Source organism: Polyodon spathula, chromosome 1 (genome assembly GCF_017654505.1).
Source record: "Polyodon spathula isolate WHYD16114869_AA chromosome 1, ASM1765450v1, whole genome shotgun sequence".
Classification (NCBI taxonomy): Eukaryota; Metazoa; Chordata; class Actinopteri; order Acipenseriformes; family Polyodontidae; genus Polyodon; species Polyodon spathula.
The window spans coordinates 26913222-26927188 of record NC_054534.1 but is presented as its reverse complement, the minus strand read 5'-3'; the positions used below and the strand labels follow the sequence as shown (position 1 = coordinate 26927188).

General features: G+C 37.9%; 2 protein-coding genes across 2 annotated transcripts in view; one reads left to right on the top strand and one right to left on the bottom strand.

Annotated features, from left to right (window-relative positions):
- The window catches only part of LOC121316582 (serine/threonine-protein phosphatase 2A catalytic subunit beta isoform), an 18691-nt gene extending 16213 nt beyond the window's left edge, over window positions 1-2478 (top strand). The window contains exons 6-7 of the mRNA XM_041251628.1: window positions 487-605; window positions 1554-2478. Coding sequence (XP_041107562.1) covers window positions 487-605; window positions 1554-1626 — 192 coding nt within the window. The 3' untranslated portion in view covers window positions 1627-2478. The remainder of the gene's footprint in view (window positions 1-486; window positions 606-1553) is intronic.
- A 323-nt stretch (window positions 2479-2801) lies between these two features.
- Window positions 2802-10392, bottom strand: LOC121316590 (UBX domain-containing protein 8-like). The gene is made up of 8 exons (XM_041251638.1): window positions 10076-10392; window positions 8925-9053; window positions 8459-8529; window positions 7688-7810; window positions 7018-7164; window positions 3836-3877; window positions 3247-3321; window positions 2802-3031 (listed from the first exon to the last, which is right to left on the bottom strand). The coding sequence occupies exons 1-8, from the start codon at window positions 10161-10163 to the stop codon at window positions 2864-2866; spliced, it is 843 nt and encodes a 280-aa protein (XP_041107572.1). The 5' UTR covers window positions 10164-10392; the 3' UTR covers window positions 2802-2863.
- Between the last annotated feature and the right edge of the window lie 3575 nt (window positions 10393-13967).

Below are 13967 nucleotides of genomic sequence, written 5' to 3'. Positions count from 1 at the left end.
CCGCTCAGTGCCATTACTCCACTCAAAAGAAGTGTAAACACACCTGATTTTAATTCTAAACTACCTTTTTAATTTGTTTTATTGTTGACCTAATTTTAGTTAAGTTGTATTTAAGATGTTCCAGTACTAATGTTGTGCTTCTGAAGTAGAACCATCCATTGTCTCTGCTAGTATGTCAGCACAGTGTGCATCTTGCTGAGGAGTTTAGAATGCCAGCGCCTGGGAGAGTTGCCAGTTAGGCTGATGGCATGTCCTAGTTTTGTAATGAATGCAAGGCTGTTTAATATAAGAACCAATGAGTTTCATTGAGCTTTTGCAAACCAATTGCATCAGATGACAGTTATAAATGTTATACATTTATGAGCTTTTAAAAAGTAGATGTGATTTAAAATAAGTATTTATTTCGTTTGTCATAATTATGGATTGGAATGATCAGAATTCTCAAATAACATATCCTTTTTTTCTTTTTTCTTTTTTTTTTTACAGGGTTACAATTGGTGTCATGATCGAAATGTGGTCACCATTTTCAGTGCTCCGAACTACTGTTATCGTTGTGGCAACCAGGCTGCTATAATGGAACTGGATGATACTCTTAAATACTCTTTGTAAGTGTCTATTTTTTTGATGCTCAAACAAGAGATTACAAATGTGGGTAGATTTAAAAAAAAAAAAAAAAAAAAAAAAAAAAAAAGATAAATATTCCTGATTTCTCAAGTTGTGATTAGAAAGTAAGTTTACCACATCACTTTCAAATCACCCTGTGTTTATCTGTAATCCCAGATTAATTGTAATGTACCTTCTAGTTTTGCTAGCGAGGCTTGAGACACGTCTGTAGTAGAGGGTCAGAATACAATTCCAAACTCTGCCTAAATCTGACCCTTTTTTTGCTGCAGTGTTTTTATATGAGGGCATTGTGCTCACTCATGACTGCAGTTTCAGGACAGTTGTACTGGGAATAGTCTATTTTCAAATATAATATAATAAGCCAAGTAAGAATGTAGGTTTTTCAGTCTGTGCAGAAAGAAAATCTATCCTATGATATTAAATACTACTTTGTGCACAAGTGATAACTGTTTAAAACGTTGTATAAGTCCAAAGTTTGAAGCTGTTGTAATAGTAAAAAATAGGTATCTCTTTTGAAGTAGTTTTGATTTTTCGCCTAACAATTTTTATATTTTTTTTAATGAAAGACTAGAATAAAGTTTTTCATAATTAAGCATGTTCTTCACACTCTGCTGTGGTTTTTAAGTCTGGTTTTAAAGAGGCTACTTAAAAATATATATATATATATCTGTGCGGCTGAAAATCTGTCTCGATTTTGCCCTCAATACATGTATCTCATACTCAATTGTTGATACAGTTCTGGAAAATATGTTAGCAACTTCTGTCTAAGTTTTAACCAAATATTATTAAATGAGAGAGCATCTCAGTGTTCTGTAAGGCTGTCTTTCAATTGCTTGTTGCTTTTAACATGGTTTGTATTCAAGAAATAAAGGTTCTTTGAAACTGCAGTAAAAAAGCTGACTCTTTATCCTCCTCGTTTTGTCCTACAGCCTTCAGTTTGACCCAGCACCCCGCCGAGGAGAGCCCCACGTTACCCGCCGCACCCCTGACTACTTCCTATAGAGAGATCCTTTTATCTACCTAACCACCTCCTGAAACTAACCTGGTGTAGGAAACAGTGACAAAAAAATTAAATGTATGGGATCTGTTACAACATGAAAGCACCAACTTGGACCAAATGTGCCATATAAATGAAGTGACAAGCATTTAGCACGTTAGAAATTGCCCAGTGTTTCAGTAAAACACCGTATCTAATTTAGCATTCAGTACAACAGTCAAGATTGCCTGCTGTATACCATTGGTAGTTTATGTAATTTTGTTCCCGGACTGTATAATAACAATACTAATAATGTTATTGTGGCAACTTGCTTTATTGCCTTCACTGGACATTTGTAATTTTTTTTTTTTTGTTGTAGCTATGCCAGGCATGAATTTTAGGGTTTTGTTTTATGAGGACAATGCACAAGCTTATGCCCCTCCACTATTAGTTCTGGAATGTTGTGCTGAAATGGAGAGAAAATGTGCCCTTTTGGGAGTGTATGCTTTCATGTATAAGGATCTCCCTCCCCTTTTATTGTCTGAATTTACTGTTCTGTGTTTACTGTACCATTTTCTGTATATTTGCCATGAAGTGCTAGCATCTTATTTGGTGTATTTGAATAAAGTAATTTTGATCGTAAATTAGACACAGGCTCCTGGGTTCCAGTAAGTTGCTGTAGTAGGTCTGTAATGGTATTGATCTGATGTACAAATATTACGCAGACTAACTGGGTCATTACATTTATATACCAAAGAACCCAGATACTTTGTTTTGCAACTGTGTGGTGAAAACTGCTTTTTTTTTTTTTTTTCTCCCCCACTTCAGAGCTCAGCAACTCATACAAACAACTGAATAAAGAAGCACTTGTAGGTTCAGTGACTTGGTGAATTTATTACTGTCTTCAGATAATTTACTGAATTCATTAACTATAAATATCTAAACCTTTTACAAATGTCATGTATTGTGTTTCTGCTTGTATCTTTAGACTAGTGTATCCATCAGCAATGATTTCATTTGCCATTAAGTGATGGTAATTCCTATGGATTTGCTGCCTGTATTGCTTATGAAAGATTTAAGTGATGTGGATTAACACGTAGTTGTGGGAGAAAAGTATGTGCCCTAGTAAACTGGTCAAGTGACTTTGAAACCACTGCACAACAAGTGAATCTGGTGTGTCTTCTCAATTTATATTTAAGAGTTGCAGTGAATTTATTTATTGCTTCAGAAATATGTAACATATCCAGCTTTGGGATTTGGTATTTAAGTAGAGGGGTCTTTTTCCTCCACGTTCAATACGGTATCGCTTGTAATTCCAGTATCTTCCAGACTTGTCTCCTTTCCAATCTCAAGAGGTCTTCTAGGATATGTTGTACAGACAATGTAAATGGCAGGGTGATATCCTATCTTTAACATCCAGTCCAGCAGTACCTGCAAACAAAAAAACATACTTCAATCATTTACAAAAATAAACTGCTATTTTATTAAAAAACATAGCTGTTGGAAACAACAGCTGCATGTAGCAATTGTTTAACTTTGAAACGTTTAGCATATCTGTGTTTTACCATTAAGGACCTAAATACAAAACACACCCAACTGCTATTTTGTGAAACCAGAAATGTATTACACAGAACAATGGCACATACTTGGGTACTGTGTGACTTAAGAAACCTTCTTTTGAAAATCCTTCCACTTGGACATCTGAGGGCAATTGTAACCACCTGCAATACAACCACACTTTAAAAAGATGCCATAAAAAGCTTCCTGTTTATATATGAACAAAACACACGTCCTCTTCCGTATGCAGTTAAGATGTGCGACAAGGAGGGGAGTGGGAGGGGAACCACCTGCTTGATAATACACCTACAATTTGTTAGTCAAGCCACGTGGCTTAGTATATTACTTCAAACAATCTTCCAGACCAACAAGCCTATTACATGTGTATTTTGAGGATAATGTAATTTTCATTACATGGTACATATAGGAGGACTGTGGGGTTACTATTACCCCTTTTTAAGGTGGTATCTTTCAGCCCAGCATGTCTCATCTATCCTCCAATGCGAGGAGAAGTAGCAAAGTTTGCTTTCTGTCAAACAAGCTTCCACATCGTTTCACAATTAGACTTGGTCATAACGTGATGCTGGCCACTTAAACTATACCTGCTGATAAAGACCGAGGTACTATATCCCACATGACAGGGAAGGACAAAGTAAAAATAAGTAATTTGTCACGTACCCCATCAACATCATTTGATGGCTCCTCAGGTAATACAATGATCTGTTGAAAAACAAGTTATTGAAAAATAAATTACTTACTACCACTGGCTAAGAACATGTATGTGGTGATTTCTGTACGTAAAAGCCCTGTCTTATAAACAGAAGAACCAAGTTGAGTAAGCTGAATTGTTTTATTATCTAAAACTGGAGGGCTAAGGTTACCTGAACTAAAAGTAACCCAATATGAATGATTTTGTATCACTTACATTTGTAAATGAACACTGCACCCTAATGAAGCCTGCCTGCCACCCTAATGTAGCCTGCTGCAGTACCAACCTTTCCGACTACAAAACAATGGAACAGATTTGTTTCAGTTGTTTTTGACAAAGTAAATAAATAAATGTGTGGTTCTCAAACTTTTTTGTTTGCAGACCACTAATTATTTTTTTATCTCAGCAGACCACACAACAAACCGCATAGCTGAATGAAAAATAAGCACACAAAAAAGTCTATAAATACTAAGAATAACTGTAGAGAACTACTAAGTTTAAATGCGATGGGCGGGCTTGTTTCTGTGAGCAAAGTTATTTTAAAATTGGAGTTTAAAGAACAGTTCTAGTTTACTTTTCATTAAAACAAATTTACAGAGGGGGAAAAAGGTCCTTTTATTTTTAAAATGATAATTACAGCAGAAATTGATTCATGGGAATTCATAATCTGTGAAGTTACATCCATGAGGTACCAACACAGTTGGAGCCAAGAATCAACAGCTATATTCTTTATCTTTAAAATGGAATGTTTGGATGCTGCACGCTGATTGGCTAATGATGATTCTTTACCCTGCAGCTAATAGTACAATGCACGGCAGAATTTATTTTCTCCGAAGCACAGTTCAATTAATAAATTATCAATACACAACATATTAAACTCGCAATAAATATTCACATTGCTGTGAGATGTCTTTTAAAGATGAGTGATATTGCTTTCGTCGCATTTGATCTTTTCAGAGGCATGACAGTAGACTTGTGGCTAGAATTACAAGAAGCAAAACCAAGAGACACAAAGATTTAACAAGTCAACAACTTCATGAAATTGAAGAAAATCAAAACTCTTGGGCAGCTGGTGTTTTTATTGATTGATGGAACATAAAGAAATGATAATCGACTTAAGTTTGTCATGAATGTAAGACTGTCTCTTCCGGGAATTCTATGCTTCAGTGCGTAATTCAGATGGTCAAGAGTAGTCAATTTTGTTATGTTAGCCTCTGTGCTGGTCTCAATCGCTCCGGAAACAGTGCTGACATAAACAGCAATGATAGCCTTGTTAATGACCAAGCATTAAAAAATGCCAATAATGTGTCTTTGTATTGGCTTCTCCAGGTCAGCGTTAGCAATGTGTGGATACTGAACTTTGTCTTTGCCACCTTTTCTGTATTTTTTTCATTATCAACATGATACATGATTGGAATTTTTAAATGCTTGGTCACAAACCAGGCTAGCATTGCTGTTTAAGTCAGCGCTGTTTACGGAGCGACTGAGACCAGCACACAGGCTTCATTCATTTGAATTAATTACAATAAATGGAAATATTGAAAACCTGCACTTTAATGTTTACAACAAATAAAACCATATTTGAGGGACTGTTTTTTTTCTCCAAAGCGGAAGGATATATAATAAAATTGTTAGTTTTTATTAAAAAATGATTTGTATTTTTTGGTTATTTTTTTAAATTGTATCCGTTTTATAAGCGGGATAACACTGTCCAGGGCTTGCGCGTTGTGTTGTATTAACAATACGTGCCTCAGTCCAACCCAACTACAGCTGTATGTTAATACAACACAACGCACGCCCTTACTTTACAAGCTGCTGTGTTGAGTGCACATGAGCGCAATACACAAAAACTCCCTCATAAAGAATACAATTTAGACTCTCCAAAACTATATGACAGAGAGTTTAGACCTTTTGTTCACTAGGAGCTATTCTCCATGTATGCATTTTCTTCCTGATTCTGTACTTGAGTTTTTAAGGTCTCAAATTTTGGGTTTGCAATGGGATCTATAAACTATGCTGCCGCTTCCTTTCCGTAATTATGTAACGGATAGCCTGAAGGGAGCTGGCGGACCACAGATTGAGAACTGCTGGCTAAGAGCGTTGCTAAAAAAAGCTATAATTTGACCTAACTTATTTGATTAAGAGCCACTGAGTTTACTTTACATGCAGTACAGTATGTTAAAGCAGATTAAACAAAGTCAAACCAGCAGCTGACAGACAGGTAATTATTACCACATCTCTCTGTCATGTTGTATAAATTATTAGTTGACAAAAAGTGTGGCATGGAGATTGTGATGTTTACAATGACTCAGGCCATGGTAGCAGAGGCATTAGAATGAATATGGATTTGAATACAATAAATACGGATTTGAATACAATAATCCGTCGCATATCCGACTGCGGTGGGACCAGAGTAAGGGCGGATATGCAAAAAGTCAGACCAATGAATCTTGTTTTAAATACCATTATACACAGCTGTAATAATTACTATATTCACACAATTATTGTTTTGAGATTCAGCTTTTATTAGGGAGCTCTCCTAAATCGCTCTCTTGTTTCGAAAGATACAGGGTATTAAAGCTTGTGAGAGAGTAGCTGTCTGCCGTGTGGATGCGTGCATTCGCTGCTGAGTGACAGGCAGGAGATCGAGACGGAGGTTGATACACCCTGCAGGCGAACAGGATTTATTTACATATCAACACACTGAACAGCTCACATGACACTACAAGCAATGGCAGCGCACGTATCCACAGTGTACAAAAACTTTGGTAGGACCTACAATCTCTGAACTAACCTCTGTTCAATAACAAACTAACTTTGCTGAAGAGGTCGATCATGGCGGATAAATGGTTAAAGGCAGATACGTGACGGACGGATACACGACAGATTACTGTATACCCTATCATTCCTTTCTTGCAAGCAATGCACCCAACAACTTCTGCAACATATCCAGGTTTCATAAGTGAAGTGAAGAGTGGTGATTTAAAGCTGCTTTTCCTAAAATCGCAATGGAAATCTGGAAATGGGTACAGGTCCTGCATTATTATTTCAGAAAATGCTAAGCTCTGGAAACTCCCCTCCAGATCTATTCTAAAAGTTATCCAACATCAACTGCAGTTGCAGAACAGTAAACAATGTGCCCGTCCCTCACCCTCTTCTGCCTGGATGGTTCTAGAGGCGGTGGGGGTCGTGTGGCGCTCTCTGGCAGCTTCCTTCTCCTCACAGCCTCCTGGTTGGGGGATTCAGAAGTGAAGTCTTCCTCACCAAGGACTGCCCCTTCCTCAGAGTCTTGGTCCACCTGTACAGATAAACATGCAGGTAAAACTAAAACCACAAGCATCAGGAATTAACATCCACCACTGCAAGCATTATAAACTTGCGACAATAACTGCATTTTTCACAGTCCTGTAATCTACTATTGCAGACAGTGAGTGCATACTGAGCAGGTGCCACAGTAGCAAGGAAGGTCATGAAGTGGGCTGCACCCCGTCATCGGTCATCGGAGTGTATTAGCAATGGCAAAACAAAAGGAAAGAGGTCGCCAAGTGAGACAAATAGAAGAAGAACATGGCTGAATAGATTAACATCACTCAAACCTTCCAGCAACTTATGGAAGCCATGTTGTGACAAGGCAATGATTAGGGCAAATAGTGGCCCAACTCCGATATTAGGTACAGGTCCTAAAAAAATGGTCTAGCAGTGTACTGTGTGAAACTCTCAATGACTAAAGAATGACATAACCAAGTTTCAACAACGCATCATAAGATTTCCTAGATATATGTAAAAAGGAAAGAATACAAAAACCAAAAGGAAGCGCTCACCCCAAGTGCATATCCCTCCGACAGTTTCCAGGCCTCCCCTGTCATCCTGTAGAAATGCTCTTCCTTTTTCCTGAATTTAGTCTCTTGCCGAGGTTTCAGTACGTTTTCCTGGTACGTCGACGCCTAACGTGACAACAGAAAAAAACAAATGAGTTCCGCTGCTTGTGGTTTTGTTATGCAAATGAAAGATGCTTTTCTAGGGCAAGCTTCCAACTACAATATAATTTTTAAAGCCAGTACGGGCCGAAAGAAGCTTGTCTAATATATACACTTTGCAAAATCATTTTATGGGACTGCAACAGAAATGACTTTACTTTTTATGTATTTTGATGCTACTAAATACTTCTTTGTATCCACAGCAGGGGCAGCTCTAGCAGAGGCAACAGTCTAGTGAGGACAGAGCTGAGACGATTAAACTCAGCGTACATCTGCAATGGCATATTCCCAGTCTTGTTGTCAGGCCTGCATAGTCTAACTTCTACAGTGTCATTTGTGATTGTATATATAGAATTGTATGGATGTGGGTGCAGCTGCGTTGCATTGTGCACTTTGAATCAGATTGTAATACTGGCTGAATTTGCTCTTGTCAATGCCCCCCAGGTTATAAACTAGAGTCACAATTTGGGAAGTAGGCTGTGACGAATGAGAATTATATCGAAAGTGAAAAATGCATCTTATATTGGTCCTGGTACAAGAACTTGGGCTTTGACAAGACAGGATCTGGTATAAAACCATTAAAGAATAACATTGTGAAGACTACCCTCTCCTTACATTCTGGCTGTATTTATCCTGCTGCTCTCTTCTTGCCAGCTTTCGTTTCTGCTCAACTTCATCTTCAGGAGCTGAAATATACAGTTCAAAACAGGACAATTGTGATTTATTTACTTAAGATTTTGAAGCTTGCCAACATCAACACATTGTACAACTCCAACATGTGTAGTAAAGATACAACAGGAGAGTTCACTACTGAACTCCACAGCTACCAAAATGAATGTGTTTTACTGTTAAAAATGTGTTGGCACTTCTATAACAATCAGACTGGAAGTACTTGTTAATATGTACAAGGGGTAATCATTTAATGCTCACAAGATTCGGGTGAATTTTTCAGCTATCTGCAATCCTAATGTGTTTGTACCTTTGACTGTACCTGTCAGAAACCGTATTACAGTATCAGGGTGCTATTACCTAGCAGTACTGTACCTCTAGAGCTGTTTAAAAAAAACAGCAGCATACTGACCTTCAGGAAAACTCCTTGGAGGACGCAGTGCCAGTGAGCTGATCCTCGGGGCCACAACCGAGACCAGCCAGCTGACGAGACCCAGGACTAAGAGGCCTCTGCCAACCAGCAGCAACAGCCCTTTCACCCCTAGAAACACAACACACACTCACTTCCTGACAGTCATATTATATTCTTACTCCTTTTTACCCATTTAAAAAAACAAATATGATACTGCATTACTTCAAACCGTATTGTTACAAATGTAATTTTTCTAATTGCTGTATTACTTAATTACTGTATGCATGTGCTTGGAAGGCAAAAATTAAAAGGGGGCAAACCAGCAACAAGAAGTATCTCCAATAACACAGTGCCCTCAGAAACAGGGGCACTGCTTACATTTTGGCCGAGTTGGACCCGAACTGCGCCATCAAGAACAGTTTCTGCAGAAACATTTCCCATTCAAATACAGGAATACTAATCAAACCCAACTTTTGTTAGTTTCTGAGGTTTGAATTAGTAAATTAGTTGGTGTGGCTGTAGACCCCACTTCTTTACAGACTCAGGGGTGGAAAGAAGGCTTTCATTGCTTAGCTAATACAGTGAGAATAATCACTTGATACGGAAAACATCGATTAAGGGTCAAGGTAAAGCTTGGAAAGAGCCTGAAGCGCAATTCAATGGGCGCCTTATTTTACCATCCCTGCATACTTTTATACTATAAACATGCACACATTTTACAAATACATTACTAGCCAATGTCTAGTTTACATTGATAGTTCCCGGATGGTTACAAAATGCATGTCTCGTGACCAGTTTGGTGGTAAATTTTGTTCATTCTTATTATGATAATGTTCTGAATTACATCTAAATCATAACATATACTGCTATAATTATTGATATATAACTTTTCTTCTTATATTAAATGATAGTTATTTAAGAATTTTCCAAACACCGCAAAAAATGACGTGTCTGGTGTTATTTTGCTCCGCCGCGTACGGTTTGGTTGATATGATCATTGTAACACAATTAGTATCTAAAACTAATCTGTCATCATATTCTAGCCTGTATTACAGTACTATTTACTGGTCTTTCTTCCGTGTGTACATATCCGGGCTGAACCCTGGCACGGTTTTACTCTCACAAGAGCTAATGAATGCGGTGTTTCTTACCTACATTGGAACTTTTCCACGAAGCAAAGCAAAAGAATGACAAAGACAAAATACCGAACTGCCAAACTGTCTTGAAAGAAACCATCATTCAGGAATTACTCTTGGACATTTCCAGATGCCAGGTTGCGGCCCTTGTTTACACGCCTCCTTCGCATTGCTTTTGGCAAACTATACTCATGATACGCAGCACTGCCCTCTGCAGCAAAAGGAACCACCTTGCACTTGGATTGCGCAGTTGCTGCTCCGGTGGCGGTGTAAAAGAATATCCCCAAGAAAGTGTACCGAGGGCTTCAGATGATTCTCGGGCATTTGCCAAGCACTCCCACCTTTCACTTCCAGAGCTCGGCAATTCTACCATAACCCAACCCCAACCCTCAAACCTAACCCTAAACCTAACCATTAAGACTCATCTGATGCCCTCAGCACACTTTCTAGGTGATATCCCTTTGTGCTGCGCTCTGTTGTGAGATTTTCTAACTCGAGCTATGAATCATAGTACAGTCGTACAAATATTTAAAATTGCTTAAGTGCTTTTATTTATTTATTTATTTATTTATTTTTTAAAGGCTGTTCGTTAAACTACCAGAAATTGTGTATTTTGGTCGTTGTTATGTTAATTAGTGGCTAATGTTCACTAAATCTTTGTATTCCACATGTTTGCTTGAATGGTTTTATATTAAGTGTAGGGTGTGAATACTTATGACTGCGACTGCATGGGCTGCAAGTAACTACAAACATATAAATTGCAGACCTGTCAACTCTCCCGTATTCACCGTGAGTCTCCTGCAATTTGGGCCCTTCTCCTGGACATCTCCCAGTACAGATTTTCTCCAGTAGTTTGGTCAAAACTCTACTGTTAACCGCCCTTATGTCAGCAAACCTTAATTGTTTGAAAAAGGTCCTTGCCGGTGTGTGGTTACTGCAATCCCCGTCTGTAAATAGCAGTGTTTAGGACCCAGAGGAGCCCTGTGGCAGGCATGATTCAGTGCGCGATTCTCATACTTAGCCACTCAGCTGCATCCCCTGCTGTTGTTTCGCCTTCAATGGGATTACCACAAGATATATTTGCACAACGGAACTATGATGTATTTTCACTTTGTTGTTTTTGACACATGTAGGACCTACAAAAGCGTCATAGTGCCAATTAAAAACAAACAAAAAAAACATCCTACGTATGTCTTCTTTATTCTTTCTACTAGCACTAGGACGCTTCCTTAAGGACCACTTAAACACAAATTTTGCTGTGTGCTCCATCTTTAAAGAAAATTATTAAGTATTTGTTAAATATATACTTCAAATGATCGAAACAGCATTTTAATTATTTGTGGTTACCAATGATAATACCAGGGTCGGGGTATATTCGGTTTGTTTTTCAATTCTAATTCAATTTCCAATTCCTTTCTAAAATCAGTTCTAATTCCAAGTCCCTTCTTTGGATTGGAACTGATTAAAAAGATATTAAAATGGACTCAATGATACTAGAATATACAATCCACATGTTCCAGGCTACATTATACCATTCAAATGCAACATATTTCCTTTGCAAATAAATGCATTTTCTGACTTGATATAAATACATTACTGTGGTTGCTGATTCCCAGTTGCTTGAATCACAGGACCATCACAATATAATGTGTGACTTAGGTGACACATTTCTTGTAATATGCAAAGGCTGAATTATATAGTTCCAACAAACTCTGTCTCTCAACAGCTTCCTCTGGAACTTCCAATTGCTTGTGATCATGCGATTCTCTTATGTGTTCAAGCAGTTCTGCAACAGATAATGAGTAACTATCGTGCCAGTACCACAGTCAAATGTATGCCTTGTAAATTACAGGGGGGAAAAAATGATAGCTGCTATTTTCTGAGAGTTGTGTACAGTTAAAATACTTACCGTTACTCTTCTCTATGTTGGGCACTTCTGTGATTATTTGGTAATTTTATTAGCACAAGCATTTCTTTCCCTTCTTCTTTGGTGAACCAGACCACCCAACCCCCTGAAACACCAAGCAATCAGCAGCATTGTGTGAGATATAGATTCTCCATGGTAACAGGACCAGGGATATTCACGTCTGGCTCTCTAAATTTGCCACTCAAGGAGCGCTTTTTGGATGATGTTTTCCTTTTGCCTAGATTGGCGCTGTGCGGTTGTTTTTTTTCCACTTTTGGGAGGGTGAAATGACAGATCCAGTTATTTTTCTTTTCAAATTCTTCTGTCGCTGTTCACAAGCCCAAAGATGTTCATTTGCTTTTGTTCAATGTCAAGTGTCAGCTTGTTCATTTACACTGCAGTATGTGATGTCTCAATTCTGACATGACTAGGGTGTGTGAATTATGCATCAGTTGCAGAGTCACTTACAACACTGTGAAAGACAAGACAAGGAGGTTAAGTGACTTGCTCAGGATCACACACTGTTTAAGAGCCTTATACCTAATCAGATGGTTCATTTTAAACCTTTTTAAAAGGTTCTTTGAAGATCTAAAAAAAGTTTCCCGTATGACATCGATGCAAAGAACCTTTAATGGTTCTAGATAGCACCTTTTTTTTCTAAGAGTGAAGGATCCCTCAAACTGAGATAACTGTTTTTTTAAGGGACTGCAAAGTTTGCTCAAATAGGTATATTTTAAATACACTGTACAGCTCTGGCCAAAGGTTTTGCATCACCCTATAGAATTAACTAATTTTGTTTCATAATGTTAACATATTGAATTGCATACCACTTTGTAGTTTTTCATATACTTAATGAAAAACTGATAAAAAATGAAAAATGTGACATTTTGAAATCGAACATGAAACACTATACTACTATTATGGTTTCCAGTAGACTTTTGCAATATCATTGTGTAGTTTGTTTGATTACATGCCGTTAAATAAAATATCTGAATGTTCACATAGTTTTTAAAAAAACAATTATGTCTCAAACGTTTGGCAATATTATACATGTCACTATAACCATGGCCTTCCCTAAAGGGAGGTAGAATTGACTTTGTTCAGCACTTGAAAGAATATCAGGGATACGGAAGAAGCTTGAATTGCTGCTACAAAAGCTGCACTATACTAAACTTTACGGATGCGTTAGGAATAGCCACCATTCATTTGTTCATACTTTTTACATATCAGAATTTCTGCCTGTAAATTCTTTCTTGTCTCTGCAGATGCAACCTACAATGACCCCTATGGAGCTCAGGATTACCATGTTAGGTACTTATGAAGACTATTGATGTAGAGCTCCTGTACAGCAGGAATCCACAGGCTGAATCGCTTTTGGAGAACTGCTGGGCAACCTATTCTGCTGACGGGAATGGCTCAAGTAGGATGTTGTAGACGGGTAAGATGCTGCTACAAAATATAGGAGTTGTGGTTGATGTGCTCCTGACTACTTTCTGTCTTTGTAGCTGTGAGAACTCTGCAGATTAGTACGTGACCATCTTTCACCCAGTCTCCCACAATGCAAGAGTGCTGTTCAAACCTCTTCAGATGGGGAAGGGAAAGGAAAATGTTTTCCTTAAAGTGATCAGGATGCACTGAAAGGACAGATAAAATGGAGTGTTGGTATGGGAATCTTGTACCACAAAGCATGGCTTGGATTGCTTTGCATAGCAGTTAGAGGTAGGCCTACAATCCATGCAGTATTTAATTAAATTACATTTCTGATCTTTTTATCATGGATAACTTGACATACAGCAAACCACATAAGAGCCCTGTGGCCGTTCCATAGCAAAAACATTAGATACTTGATTTCTGCTTAAGTAAAAACTGGACACTGCATAATTGTACTGCTTTGTGCATGTGCGTTCCTATTACCCATTTAAAGTGTTTACTAATGAAACTTCAACATGTCACAGACCAAATTCTGCAGTGTGTCATGTAGTCATCCAGTTCAAACTTTAG

What these genes read in the sequence shown, in the direction of transcription:
- LOC121316590 (XM_041251638.1), bottom strand. Translation starts at nt 10,163, where the DNA reads ATGATGGTTTCTTTCAAGACAGTTTGGCAGTTCGGTATTTTGTCTTTG. An exon ending in TCCAAGGAGTTTTCCTGAAG is followed by an intron (nt 8,530 to 8,924) that starts GTCAGTATGCTG and finishes TGTATATTTCAG; the next exon opens with CTCCTGAAGATGAAGTTGAG. An exon ending in AACCATCCAGGCAGAAGAGG is followed by an intron (nt 3,878 to 7,017) that starts GTGAGGGACGGG and finishes GTTTTTCAACAG; the next exon opens with ATCATTGTATTACCTGAGGA.